General features: G+C 40.5%; 1 protein-coding gene across 1 annotated transcript in view; it reads left to right on the top strand.

The window, feature by feature from the left end:
- The window catches only part of LOC117492406 (ATP-binding cassette sub-family A member 3-like), a 32,357-nt gene that overhangs the window by 6,200 nt on the left and 12,440 nt on the right, over positions 1–13,717 (top strand). Inside the window, exons 4-18 of the mRNA XM_034142666.1 lie at positions 621–748; positions 2,367–2,532; positions 3,285–3,544; positions 3,642–3,758; positions 4,180–4,300; positions 6,012–6,185; positions 6,326–6,507; positions 8,048–8,194; positions 8,365–8,494; positions 8,620–8,774; positions 9,325–9,480; positions 9,586–9,796; positions 10,357–10,507; positions 11,013–11,111; positions 12,605–12,803. Coding sequence (XP_033998557.1) covers positions 621–748; positions 2,367–2,532; positions 3,285–3,544; positions 3,642–3,758; positions 4,180–4,300; positions 6,012–6,185; positions 6,326–6,507; positions 8,048–8,194; positions 8,365–8,494; positions 8,620–8,774; positions 9,325–9,480; positions 9,586–9,796; positions 10,357–10,507; positions 11,013–11,111; positions 12,605–12,803 — 2,396 coding nt within the window. The remainder of the gene's footprint in view (positions 1–620; positions 749–2,366; positions 2,533–3,284; positions 3,545–3,641; positions 3,759–4,179; positions 4,301–6,011; positions 6,186–6,325; positions 6,508–8,047; positions 8,195–8,364; positions 8,495–8,619; positions 8,775–9,324; positions 9,481–9,585; positions 9,797–10,356; positions 10,508–11,012; positions 11,112–12,604; positions 12,804–13,717) is intronic.

Here is a 13,717-nt window from a genome sequence, read left to right as displayed (position 1 = left end):
ATTTGGATATGACTTTGTGCAAATTCTGATTTCTGAAAAAAAAGAATAGCCCCTGTTTAGGAACGATGGGGTCAAACTAGTCGTACAGCTGAAGGTCAATGTGACCAATACATGTTTGAACTAGTGTGTTTGGCAGCTGATTGTCCTTGACCTGTTTCACTCTGTGTGTCTGCATGCGAATGTTTATTCAATGAGACTGACCCAGATTTACCTTTTTGGAACAATATGTAATACTGATGTCTTTTGCCATACTCAGAAAACCTACATGTGCGGTTTATGGTTTGGTTGAAGTAAAAAGAAAACCAAATCAGATCTTCTTTGCCCTGCACGCTGTTTTTATTGATCTTCGCTGTTTTATGGCTCTGTGCGTCCCTTTTTGCTTTTTAGTTTACCGTGACAAGTGCACCTTTTTCTCTCGTATATGACCTCTTGTATTGATCATATTCACCTTAGTATTTAGTATGCTGACAGCGTCTGGACCATATTCCTGGCTGTCAGTGAGATTAGCGAGCGCCAAGGTCAGCCCATGAGACAGGCATGAAAGCAGACCTACGTGAGGAGAATACCACACCGCGACTGATCTAATGTTGTTTGTTTTTGTGTGTACGTGTCTTTTCCAGTGCGTGGCTTCGAGACAGAAGAGCAGTTCGAGGAGTATGTGAGAAGTGACCCTAAGTCAGGGATGCTGCTGGCTGCTGTGGTGTTTGAGCATCCATTCACCCACGATGATGAACCTCTGCCCCTGAAGGTGAGAGGTAGCAAACGCACACTGTCAAAAAAAGTGGTTGTCACTGCATGCAGAGTTTAGCCACAACATGAGGGGTAAACTATTCTTTCTGTATTTGAACAGAAGCATAACTACTTAGTGTAAAATATGCAACACAAAAGCATAACACTTTTTTATTTCTCAATAGGATGAATAATTTACATTTTAATTGAATAAAAAGGTGTTCCTAATAATTCTGGTTCAGGCTCTTTTCAGTGCTTCCTTAAAACCCAGTTTGTTTACTTTTTTGCCTGTTGGTCGTTTAAACATAGAAGGAAGAGTCTTACACTAACAAACATGTTTTGGACCATTAAATAGCATCGGGGTGCATGCTAACTTTGTGATATCACATCATTATAACTACCAGATTGATGTCTGCTATGATAAATGCAAAGTAGAATAAAGGTAGAGATGAAGCTTCTCCTCCTGTGTGGCAGGAAAAACCTGATGTGAATTTACAGGTGTGTACAGTGCTTTATCTGAGTGTTCTGAAAAAGTCTGACATACTTAATATGCCTGAAGACTTCAGACTGTATTTGTTTCCTTATTGTCCTTGGAGAAAGTTTTTCTTGCTGCCAGGAACCATAAACATAAAAACACACACCAGCAATCAAGGAGGTAATTAGAACTGAAACTTTAGTACCAAGTCAAAGCCAAAATTCTAAAAAACATGACAAAAGTAATTTGTCTAAATTACCTGGAAACTAAAGGCATACTGTCGCAGCTTCAAAATGTGAAATGACGCAGTTTACTTGATATTTTCTGGTTCAGGGGACACACCCTGATAATGATACATTGTGAAATACAAATCTGTGTTTAAATCAGCAGGGAGGAGCCCTAGTTAAAGTTAGCTGTTAGCTGTTAGCAGCTGATAAGGAGGTGTTATTGACGTGCATTATATTATGTTTAGCGATATGGTAAATTATAACATTGTCATTATATGTTTCATACATATTTTTCTTCGAACGATTGGCAAAAACAAACAAAACAAAGGGACGACAACTCACAAATGTAAATATTTGTGGTTTTGTTAACAAATAATAACGTTGTAGTATATACTTTGACCAGATCTTTGGTCCAAAATAATACTAACACGGACAATGGTGTTCTTTATTTGGCCAAACAGTTACTCTGCCATTTAACCTCTGCTTTTGTTAAATTCAAATTCAAAGTAAGCCGAGGGCATGAATGGTTTTGCATGGCAGTTAGTTTTACTAGCAGATAGAACACAATGGCAAATAATGTACCTGCCAGAACATGACTCAAAGAAGCCAAAGATTCTTGTTGCTTTCAGAAGGATTTTGTTGCTGCTGGCTCGATGTTGGTCTGTTTGTTAACTTAAGTAATCTTAGAGCACATTTGAACAATGCTGCTCAGGCTGTTTCTGTCATTAGGTGTGAAGCTGTGTAACCAGAAGATAAAAGAAAAGCTCAGAAGACTTTGTAAAAGTTAAATTAAACGACGTACAAATAGGTTGATGTATTTAGTCAATAAAACTGATTTGGAACTTGCACTACTTAAAGATAAGTTGTCAAAGACACTTGATGTATGACATTCACTCCACTCAGCCTTCGCTCTCTTAATGCTCTCTTAAAAACAGGTGAGCTACCACCTGCGTTTGAGCTTCACCCCACGTAACGCCCCTGCCAAGGAGAAGTTTGAGCTGAACCCCAACAGCGACCTGGACTGGCACACGCTCAGCCTCTTCCCCCTCTTCCAACTGCCAGGGCCGAGGGAGCAGTACGACAAGGAGGGGGGCACGCCTGGTGAGAACACGCATCTTCACCGTTTCTTTGTTTCTCTTCATCTGTCTGTTCCACTTCCTCCCTCCCACCCGTCAGATTTAAGCCAAAACAAGTAACAGCAACATTTAAATATTCTGTAAAATGTTATTTCTCAGAGGACTTATTAATTTTAGCTTTAGTCATTTTAAAAGCCACAAAATAATGTCAACAGTTTTATTTCTCTGCTGAAACGGAGATTATGATTTGATGAAAACCATTTATGTTCAACGATCTCTGCAGCAGAGTCCTCTCTTCAGGCTGCGTTTCCATGGCAACCACGGCCCTACAAATCTAGTTTTAGTAAGATTCATCGTGCCCTCGCATCATTTGTAGGGCATTTGTAAACAAACACTCTCCACTTTATCTTCACATGTGTCCCTTAGGTTGAGGTTGATTATTAATGCAGGATTGGATAAGACACTCTTCTGCTGTGGACCGTACTAAAGTAATGAGGTTTCAAAACACTCACAGTCCAAAATATGAAGTCATCCACATAGCATTATATCGAAGCTTTGAGTGTTTCATGATTATGGATTTCCAACCTCTAAATGCATAATAACTCATGATTGCAGCTCCACTTGTGTTCCTCAATGCCTCTTACCCATTTTCACATTTAAAAAAAACAAGTTAGCACTGAGTGCTTTGTCTGGGAGAACAGGTCCCTTTGGCAAAGTAGAAGTCTTTCTTTTTCAACATATTTTCTTCAGTGTTGATATTTATTTTCTCTTTTAAAGGGTATTATCGAGAGGGATTCCTTGCTGTACAGCACGCAGTGGACCGAGCCATCATGCGCTCTTTCAACGGAACGTCTGCTTCCTCTCTGCTGCGACAGACCAGAGTGGTCCTGTCACGGTTTCCTTACCCGGCCTTTATTTACGACGTCTTCATCCTGGCCATTCAGAACCAGCTGCCCCTAATACTGGTGCTCAGCTTCACCTACACCTCGCTCAACATCGTGCGAGCCGTGGTGCAGGAGAAGGAGAGGAAGCTCAAGGTGTGTTTACGTGCCTTTTTTAGAAGGGATGTTTTCTTGGTGTTAAAATAAGTAGTAAAACTGATGTTTAATGTCAAACTTTTCTTGTGTATTTCAGGAGTACATGAGGATGATGGGCCTCAGCAACTGGCTCCACTGGAGCGCCTGGTTCCTCATGTTCTCCCTCTTCCTCTCCATTTCAATCTTTCTCGTCACCCTACTCCTTTGTATCCATGTGAGTATATGTGTTACAAAGCATTGTTACACAAGCCACATTCCAGCTTGAAATAACTTCCCCAAAGGTATCATAATCCATTGTAGCATTTAAGATGATTTAGTGGAAATACCTGCAGTATTTATTTTGTACAGAAAGTATGTAGCTTAGCTGTAGCTCTCAAAGCAATACTTTATACAGTGCGACTTTGTAAACTAATAAGCCAAGTGAGGCAGAGCTTTACAGTGGTTTTGTACAAAGCAAGAGGAAAATAAAAGGAAAAAGAGATGTAGCTGGGGAAGCAAACTATCAAGTATTTTATTACATTATTATACAATTTTCATAACAATAAGGTAGTCGTTTTTTCCTTTTTATTTAAGGGGGTTTAAATGTGTCTAAGCAAGTCATAACTGATCACAGATCTGGTTTTCACCTGTTTTAGATGAGCCCTAATGGAGCAGTGCTGACCTACAGTGACCCTACGCTGGTCTTTGTCTTCCTGCTCTTCTTCACTGTGGCTACCATCAACTTCAGCTTCATGATCAGTGCCTTCTTCTCACAAGGTCTGTCCACTTTGAATAATGATCATGTGTTTTCACTGCCTGTCTTTGTGTTCTGTCGTGTACGATGTGGTCCCATGCCCTTTCCTCTCCGGCTTGTTGTAGCCTCTCAGATATAGGTCAGTGTGTGCATAAGTATAACGTCAGTGTATAAGTGTCTATTGTTGGCTTGGCTGGTTCAAAGCATAAACCCAGCAATAAATGCAACATTTAAACTACACAAAGGGTTTGAAAACCTATTACATTCTTATATAAAAATGTAGCTCATGTAATGACTGTTTGATTTAATCTGCTGCTGTTGAATAGGGCAGTTTCTTGGTGAAGAGAAAGGTTTTGTTCGCTCTTAAAAGTAGAACTATTTTTGTATTAAGTAGTACAGAGCTCCTTTCTGTATTCAACCACATTAAATGAAAGAACCCTTTCCAGCCTGAACAACTCAGACGATAAAGAAAACAATTTAAATCCTATCTGTCCACCCTCTTTGTGCTCTCCCTCATTTAGACCAGAATATGAATGAAGCCCAGCAGCTCAGGTTGCAAGTGTTCAGAGCCTCAGTGTTATGTAGCCCTTTGCAAAGCAGTTGCAACACTGTTAGCACTTGCTTAGTCATGCTGTAGTGTTGTTTTCTGGCTTATTTAAATACTTACACAAGAAACATGCACTTGATTGCACTTTATTATTATTTGGAGGAGGCTTGACTTTCTTGTCCTGCTCGTCCTTTCTTCTTCCTACTTCCTCAGACTTCCTTAAGCCCGATCTGTCTTCTGCCCATGAATAATTGTCCAAACTGTGGTATTTGACAGCCCGACTTAAGTCATTAAAACTGCATCAATTACTTACCAACATTAGCTCAATCTGCATTATCATCTGGTTCTTTCCCCCTCATATGTACTTCAATACATGCCAAAAGACAAAGATCATTACAAAATGAACAAAATAGCTCTAAGGGTTTTCCATATATATATTGATTTGTAAACTTAAAGGTGGGGTAGGTAAGTTTGAGAAACCGGCTCGAGATACACTTTTTGTTATATTCCATGGAATGCTCTTAACATCCCGATAGCAATGAATATCTTATGTGCTTTGACAAAAAATCCATACAAAAATGTCATCTGTGGAAGCCGTAGTACTGTAAAAAGCACGACCAATCATTTTAGCCGGCCCGGCTAAAATAACTGGATGGCCCACCTGCCTGTCAGCCTTCCATCTGTGCACAAACTTATCTCGTGCCCTCATTGGTCATGTGCGCGTTCGTGTGTGTTGGAGGAGGGGCTCTATAAGGAAGTGGCAGATTTTCTCCGGCTGTGTATTTTCAAATTCTAGCGCACTCGAGCTGGTTTCTCCAAAATTACCTACCCCACCTTTAAGAGGAAAGAGTTAGCGATGAGGGACTTTTAAGATTAATATGCCAAGCCAACAGAGAGGAACCTCCAGTGCCCTATTTTACAAAGATTGATTTTTTTTTCTCTTTTGACAATCTTTGTGTGAACAGATGTTCTGATGTCTTTCACATCTCATCTGCTCAAAATGTCCACCATTTCTCACTTGTCCTTCTTAATGCTTCATCTGAGCAGCACTCCCAGACTTGCTCTGCCAATCCGGGTAATGGGTTTTATAGCAAAAGCAGTTTTCCTCACGTAGTAATTCACCCATTACATCTTGCCACTCAACATCTCTTTCTTTCTTTCTTTTCCTTTTTTTTGTCTAACTTCAGCGAATGTGGCGGCAGCAGCGGGCGGCTTCATCTATTTCCTGAGCTACCTGCCTTATTTGTTCCTGTGGCCACGCTACGACCTGATGAGCCATGCCCAAAAAGTGTCAGCCTGCCTCATCTCCAACGTGGCCATGTCTATGGGAGCTCAGCTCATAGGAATGTTTGAAGGCAAAGGTGAGAGGTTACGGTCGAAGTCAATTTAGTAAACTACAATCTATACCTTTTTGAGATATCTGGCTGTATTAATTTATCTTTCCCTGACTGTTGAAACAACATTTAAAATAATGTTTTCTTGTCTCTCTTCCCTTCTGTAGGAACGGGAATCCAGTGGTCAAACTTGTTCGACTCGGTGACTGTGGACGATGACTTCTCCATGGGCCAGGTGTTGTGTTTGCTGCTGTTTGACGCGGTGATCTATGGGTTGGTGGCCTGGTACATGGAGGCCGTTTTTCCAGGAGAGTACGGAGTGCCTCTTCCATCTTACTTCTTCCTACTGGTATGCTTCAAAGCTAAGCAACTCACTTTTGCACACACACAATCACTTGGGAGTTTAACCAAATACAGCTGCTCTGGTGAGATGAAAGTATGAACAGATAATGCATTCACAGGCATTATAAACCTTCAGATAATTGCAGTTATCTGAACATAGTGGCCCTCCTCACACTTTTTACTTCAGTGTCAGTTGCTAATTAAAACTTAAAAGAAGTCAACCAAAAATAAAAAGGGGAAGTTGTGTAGTTAGGTTGGTTCTGTGATCATCTTCCGCAATAACAATAAGTGTTTTCATTTTTCAATGTAACTCTTCAAACCCCAACTTGTGGGCTTTTATATTAACGGTTTTCTGAAATATCTTTGTCAGAGTTTGGTGTAGGAACTTTCAGATAGAGAATTTGGTGTTTATCTTTTTCTTATCTAAAGAAATTCTGATAAAACTACTCACTGAGCAAGTTGTATGAAAAGTAGAGCAGCTATTCACAGTTTGCCTGAGTTCATATAACGTATGTGGCAATAGCAAAACACATTGTAAGACTTTAGACTTTTTCCTAACAAAAGATAAGATACAGCTTTGTTATCTAAGAGGCAGACAAATTAACACATACTTTCTACTTCACCTATTAAAGCTATATGATACTTAATACTACAAGTGCAGAAATACTAGTGCATTTCAAGGATATGACCAGTGACGTGTTTGTTGAAATTCCTGAGTAATGCTAAACTGTCGCTAGCAGGATTTGAACCCGGGTCTGCCGTGGCTTTCATATTGTGGTTTACAGTTAAAGACACATTATCAGGTGGAGAATTGCTGCAATTGGTTGGTGTTCGCCACTCAAAGCACCATCAGGTAGTTGCATGGTCATGGTCAAGGTCTCCTATGACTGAAAATGGCCTCACATTAAGGAAATTGCTGCACTCAGTGAAAGTGGCTGTAATACTATATAGTGACAGTGAATGGGACTGGAAATTTGAGGCCACCACATACAGTATCAGCCAGAGGAAGTCTTTGGGTTCAGATGGCTAGAAAAACAGGAAACGTCTGAGTCTGTTCGGCCAACACAAATAGGGTTTATGTTTACAACAATCATGAAATGACGTTCTCACACAAGAACTCTTGACGCACGCAGAAAAATAAACAAACTCATGCTAACCCTTTTCCCAGTACTCAGGAATTCAACAGACTCCCATTGAAGGGTTAGATGGTGTGGATTAGACTTTGACGCACTTTATGTCCATTGTGGCTGTTCTCGGGTTCGTGGGTGACGGAGAAAGTGAAGCATTGACTCTGGTCTTACTTGGTCTAATTTCATGAATCATCTCATCACTCTGCTTCTCTTGTTGCATCCTGTTAATCATTTGCTTCATTGAAGAACATAATAGAAATATATCAAGTGTGTGAAATACTTGACTTTTTTATTTAAAGATGTGAATACTAGAATTTTTTATTCACTTTATAAAGATTTTTGCTTTAGGCCTGTTTACCCCCTTCCTATCTATTCCTCACTTTTTCTCAATCCCCTCATGTGCCTCGTCTTCATCAGCCTTCATACTGGTGCAGCAGCCCCCGCATGGCTCTAGTGAATGAGAAAGAGGAAGAGGAGGATGCAGAGAAGGCTCTGAAAGGGGAGTTTATAGAGGAGGAGCCATCGGGACTCGTCTCGGGGATCAAGATAAAACACCTCGCTAAGGTGAGCAGTTACACATGACAGCATGTCCTCTAACTGTAAAAGGAGGCAGGTGGTGCTATTGTTCCAAACAACCTGATGTCATTCAATATTTTTGCTGCAGTATTGAGATTGAAAATAAGCATCAGGCTTCTCTGCTCAAATATCATTTTGTTGGTTTATCTGCTCGACAGGAATTCAAGATGGGGAACAAGACACGGCAGGCTGTGCGGGATCTGACGTTGAACATGTTCGAGGGACAGATCACGGTGCTGCTCGGACACAACGGTGCTGGGAAGTCCACGACACTGTCCATGCTGACAGGTGACCAGCTGAAACACACCAGTGTAAACACAGTCAAACATAGATGCCACCTAACTAATGTGACCCAAACGGATCGCCTGTGTGTGTATGTGTGTGTGTGTGTGTGTGTGTGTGTGTGTGCGTAGGACTGTATCCTCCCACCAGCGGCAGAGCCTATATCAACGGCTACGACATCTGCCAGGACATGGCTCTGATCCGCCGCAGCCTCGGACTCTGTCCCCAGCATGACGTCCTGTTTGATAACCTCACCGTCAGTGAGCACCTGCTCTTCTACGCACAGGTACTCACACAATCATGTACTAGTACACACTTAACCCAGCAGTGGCTCAGTCAGTAGGGGCTTGGACTGTGAGTCGTAAGGTTGTCGGTTCAAGTCCACGAACATACCTAAATATGGAGTGTGGACTGCTACTTGGAGAGGTACCAGTTCACCTCCTGGGCCCCTGCCGTGGTGCCCTTGAGCAAGGCACCGGACAACCCCAACTCCCATTGCTACCCGGGCGCTGTGCAGAGAACACATTTCACTGTGTGTGCTGTGTGCTCTGCATTTGTTACCATTACAGAGGGTTTCATCCTCCAATGCTATCTTCTATCTATTATACAAAAAGAAAACTGCAAATACACATTAGTTTATTGTTATCCTGCTCGTTCATTGTTGGTAGAGAAACTTATTGTGCTGTGTTCTCTTTATGTCTTTAGGTACACCTGTATAAACGTATACATTAGCTCATCCATAAAAGCAACTTTCACAAAGTTTACAATTGCTTGTTTTTGTTTTCTAGAGGTCAACTTTATTTTATAATTGGTGTTTTAATCTTCTCAATATCCAGCTGAAAGGCTTCTCCAGAGACAAGATTCCAGACGAGGTAGACCGCACCATCCGTATCCTGAACCTCGAAGATAAGCGCCACGCTCGCTCAAAGACCCTCTCCGGTGGCATGAAGAGAAAGCTCTCCATTGGTATTGCCCTCATTGGAGACTCCAAGGTGAAGAATGTCATGAGCATTATTCACATTCCTTCCTATTTATCCAATCCTTCCTTCATATTGAACATGTCTCATCCCTTTATTTTCAATCTTATCTATCTTCAGGTGGTCATGTTGGATGAGCCCACATCAGGTATGGATCCGTCAGCTCGACGTGCCACCTGGGACCTCCTGCAGGGGGAGAAGAGGGGTCGCACCATCCTGCTCACCACACACTTCATGGACGAGGCTGACCTGCTCGGCGACCGCATCGCCATCATGGCAGGAGGAGAGCTGCAGTGCTGCGGGTCACCACTATTCCTTAAGAACAAATATGGTAAGAGTTGAGTGGAAATACTGTTGCAGCAGGAAGTCACTGGCAGTAAGTAACCCAATGGATTTTGGATTGTTCAAATACATCCATCCTTTTTTATTTAAATGTTATTATTTCTGTTTCAGCAACTTATATAATCATGCTTACAATAGTGTTTGTTTTTCTCCTTTTTTTTGCTCTTTTATTTACAGTTTATAGATTATTAAACCAAAAATAAAATATCACCTTCACTTTAAGCATTAATTGTGATACTTATGGTAAGATGCAAATGAGAATAAAAAGTAATAATTGTAACACAAAATGGGAAAGGAATAGAGTTCACTAAAGGGAATTGTGTAAGAATGTGTGTAGAAGTGTGTGTGTGTGTGTGTGTGTGTGTGTGTATGTTTGCATAAAGAAAAAAGATTAGATGAAGTCACAAAGATATGTTTGAGATTCAATATGTAGGATTGATTTTACCGTTCTTGCTTCATATGGAAGCCTTGGACATTCAGGAGAGTTGAAAATACAACTTGATTATTAAAAGTGGGAACATTCATCATTGTTACATTGTTGCTCCCCAGGTGCTGGCTACCACATGGTGATAGTAAAGGACGCTCTTTGTAACGTGTCTGAGATCACCCGCATCGTCCACATGTACGTTCCTAACGCCACGCTGGAGAGCAGTGCGGGCGCCGAGCTCTCTTTCATCTTGCCCAAAGAAAGCACCAGCAGGTGAGTCAGACTGCTCTTTGTTCATGAGTAGAATACTCACAATAACACCGTGTGAAGTGGCTTTTAGAGTAGAAATACCACTGACCAGAAATCATACCTCCTGAACCTAGTGACAAACCTACACTGAGTACACCATTATAATAAATACAAAAAGAAACCACATGGCTCCTTCAATCTTTGGCTCTGATCATCAAACTATTTCTTTTCATAACAATATACACACAAACTGAAATCCCAACCTTTCCATTTCTTTTACCTATTTTACAAGCAATTATCTGGATAGCTTTCTCCTTTTTATATCCTGAACATCAACATTCTTCTCCCCATGAATCTGACTCTGACTCCACAGTGACACTTATTACTGTTCTATGATTGGATTTATATTGGATTTGTCCGCTTAACACTCATCAAGAGCTCATATTGTAATATTGAGTGATCTCATTCGGTTCCCCCTGTGAGGAAATGTGTAATGTGTTTCCCCGATGCGCTTTGTGTTTGCTCTCAGGTTTGAGCTGCTGTTTGCTGAGCTGGAGATGAACAGAGAAGAGCTGGGCATCGCCAGCTACGGAGCTTCAGTAACCACTATGGAAGAGGTTTTCCTCAGGTGGGAGAGATAGGATGATATGAAAAGTGATTGTGTCTTTCTAATTTTCAATAATGGTAGGATATGACCCAAAAATTATCTATCACAATTAATACTTAAAGTGAAGGTGATATTTTATTTTGTTTTAATTATCTACAAACTGTAAATAAAAGGGTTACAAAAAGAAGGAAGACAGACACAATTGTAAACATGATTATATGAAACTGAAACAATTTTGACATGAAAAGGATGGATGTATTTGAACAATCCTACTATCCATTTGGTTACCGCTAGTGACTTCCTGCTGTAGCTATTACTACTCAACCCTTCACTTACTAATAAGAGGGGATATTTGATTGCAAAAGAAAGTGGTTTCCATAATAAAGTAGCTCTCTACAATACATCTATATTGAAAACTCATAGCTTATATATTGAGCCACATTGGTGTAATAATATATATTTAATTCACATGAAACCAGTGCTATGGCTGATGTGTTCGCCTCGTTTTCTCACAGCTCTCAGTCCCAGGTGCCTGCTGTTAACTGAGCACTTATTTCTGCTTCCCTGTAGACTTTATATGTGTATCTGTGGCAACCAACAGGAGCGCGTGTTCCCTGCAGACCGCTAACACTGCATGCTACTTCAATTAGCATGAATGTAGTCCCTGTAATTGGTGTAGCCAAGAATGTTGGCCTCATTATTTACAAGTCACCAAAAGGTGACCTAAACGCAGTCAGTTAGTTCCGACCATTACCACCATTCACCGAACATCAAACGAGACACCAAGGAAAGCGTGTGTTTGAACATTTGGTCGTGTATCTACCTTCTGTTCTTCTGTATGTTGCAGTCAAATAAAACTCCTTCTCAGTTAGATATTAACACTGCTACTTTTAAGGCTTTAGAAAACATATTACATTCTTTCAAATAAGTGTATAATGTTATTTTCTAATCCAGAACATCTGATGACCAAACATTTTAGATTTAGCAGCCTAAGCGTATACATACTGGTAGCTTAAACACATTTTCTTTTGTTCATACTGTTGTTACTCCAATCCAGAGAACAGAGGTATAGAAAGAATGAACTGATAGACTCGTAGGTGACACAAAGGCAAATCATTTCTGGCGCTATGAAGGTCTGTATAGAATGGATTTGTCCTTCTTTGCAGGTGCTTGATTACACGATGATTGAATTGTAACACCCAGAAATTGCTTTGTTTGCTAGCAGCCTAGTGTTTTTTTCACCTTACTGAGCTGCTGAAAGGAAATCAAATAGTTATTGTTGATGGATTTGAAGGACCTGACACAAAATAACTGCCGTAACAATTTGTATACACAATATACATGCGTTTTGGACACGTTTTGCTTCTGTGAATTCATCATGTAATGTTTCTAAAACCTATTTTCCTTGTTAGTTGCTGCCAAAACTGAAGAGTTCATATGTAAAGTCCCTTTTGTTGCTGTTATTCCAGTTTGTCTTAAGTTGAAAGATAACCATAGATAATTTGTTTGTTCAGAGTGGGAAAGTTAGTGGATTCTAGTTTGGACATCCAGGCCATCCAGCTGCCAGCGCTACAGTACCAACACGAGAGACGCTCCAATGACTGGTCCGCCGATGACGCCAGCAGCACCAGCGGCATGACGGATGTCACTGACTTCACAGACAACGGCACGCTCATCTCAGAGGACTGCTCCAACATCAAGCTGAACACTGGGGTGAGATAATATGGTACATTTGGGAAAATATGGGGCCCTTTTTTCAAATTTGTTAAGAGGATAAAGTTCCCAATCATTCCTCATTAAACTTTTTCATTTTGGAGGGGTCCCAACACTGACATTTATTGTTTATTATTGACATTTTAGTTTTAGCTGACTGGTTATTTGTTTATTTTTTGTTTGTCTGTTTTTGTATGTCTGTTTGTCTTCTGTCTGTGTGGGATTTTGTTTGCCCTGGTGTTAAGCAGTATTTACTAGTGATGGCGAGATGAAGCCTTATGAAGCTTTGAAGCTTTCCAGCCAATTGGTTCGCAAAAGGGTTCATCTCATGAGGCTTCATCTCATGAGGCTTCATCATGGGCTTCATTTGAACACAAACCCCCCTGTTGGTCAAAGTGTGTAAAACAGGCAGATTTGACATCTCAATAGTGTACTCCGGCTCTGGTGTACTCTATCTCATACCGAGTTCCCAATGAGTAAAGCCTTAGAATAACTCTTAACAACGAACATAAAATCATATTTTCATGTTAACAATATTGTTTTTATTCCAGTTGAATGATTGTGATTGAAAAGCCTAAGGAGGCTGGTAAACATTGCAAAGAGGGATTTGTATTCCTTAATAATATTCATAAACGTAACCATGTTGTAGCCTGAGAAAGGCTAAACCATATCAAAGAATACATTTATTAACTACATTATCTCATTTAGCTGTAGCTTTTATAAACAACAAAAAAGACGTATTGTTCAGTCGTATTGTTCAGTCTATTGTTCACTCACGACCGCGGTCCATCGTATTTATTCCTGTATTTATTCATGTTCCTACATTTATTTAAGCTTGTATCTATTTATACTTATGACATGTTCCGACCTCTATATAAGTGAGGGTCTGAGCTCTTTTAATTCCATCGTGTCAC

This window comes from Trematomus bernacchii, unplaced genomic scaffold (genome assembly GCF_902827165.1).
Source record: "Trematomus bernacchii unplaced genomic scaffold, fTreBer1.1, whole genome shotgun sequence".
In the NCBI taxonomy this organism is placed as follows: Eukaryota; Metazoa; Chordata; class Actinopteri; order Perciformes; family Nototheniidae; genus Trematomus; species Trematomus bernacchii.
Note: the sequence above shows the minus strand (reverse complement) of the source record. Positions and strands in the feature narration are given on the sequence as shown.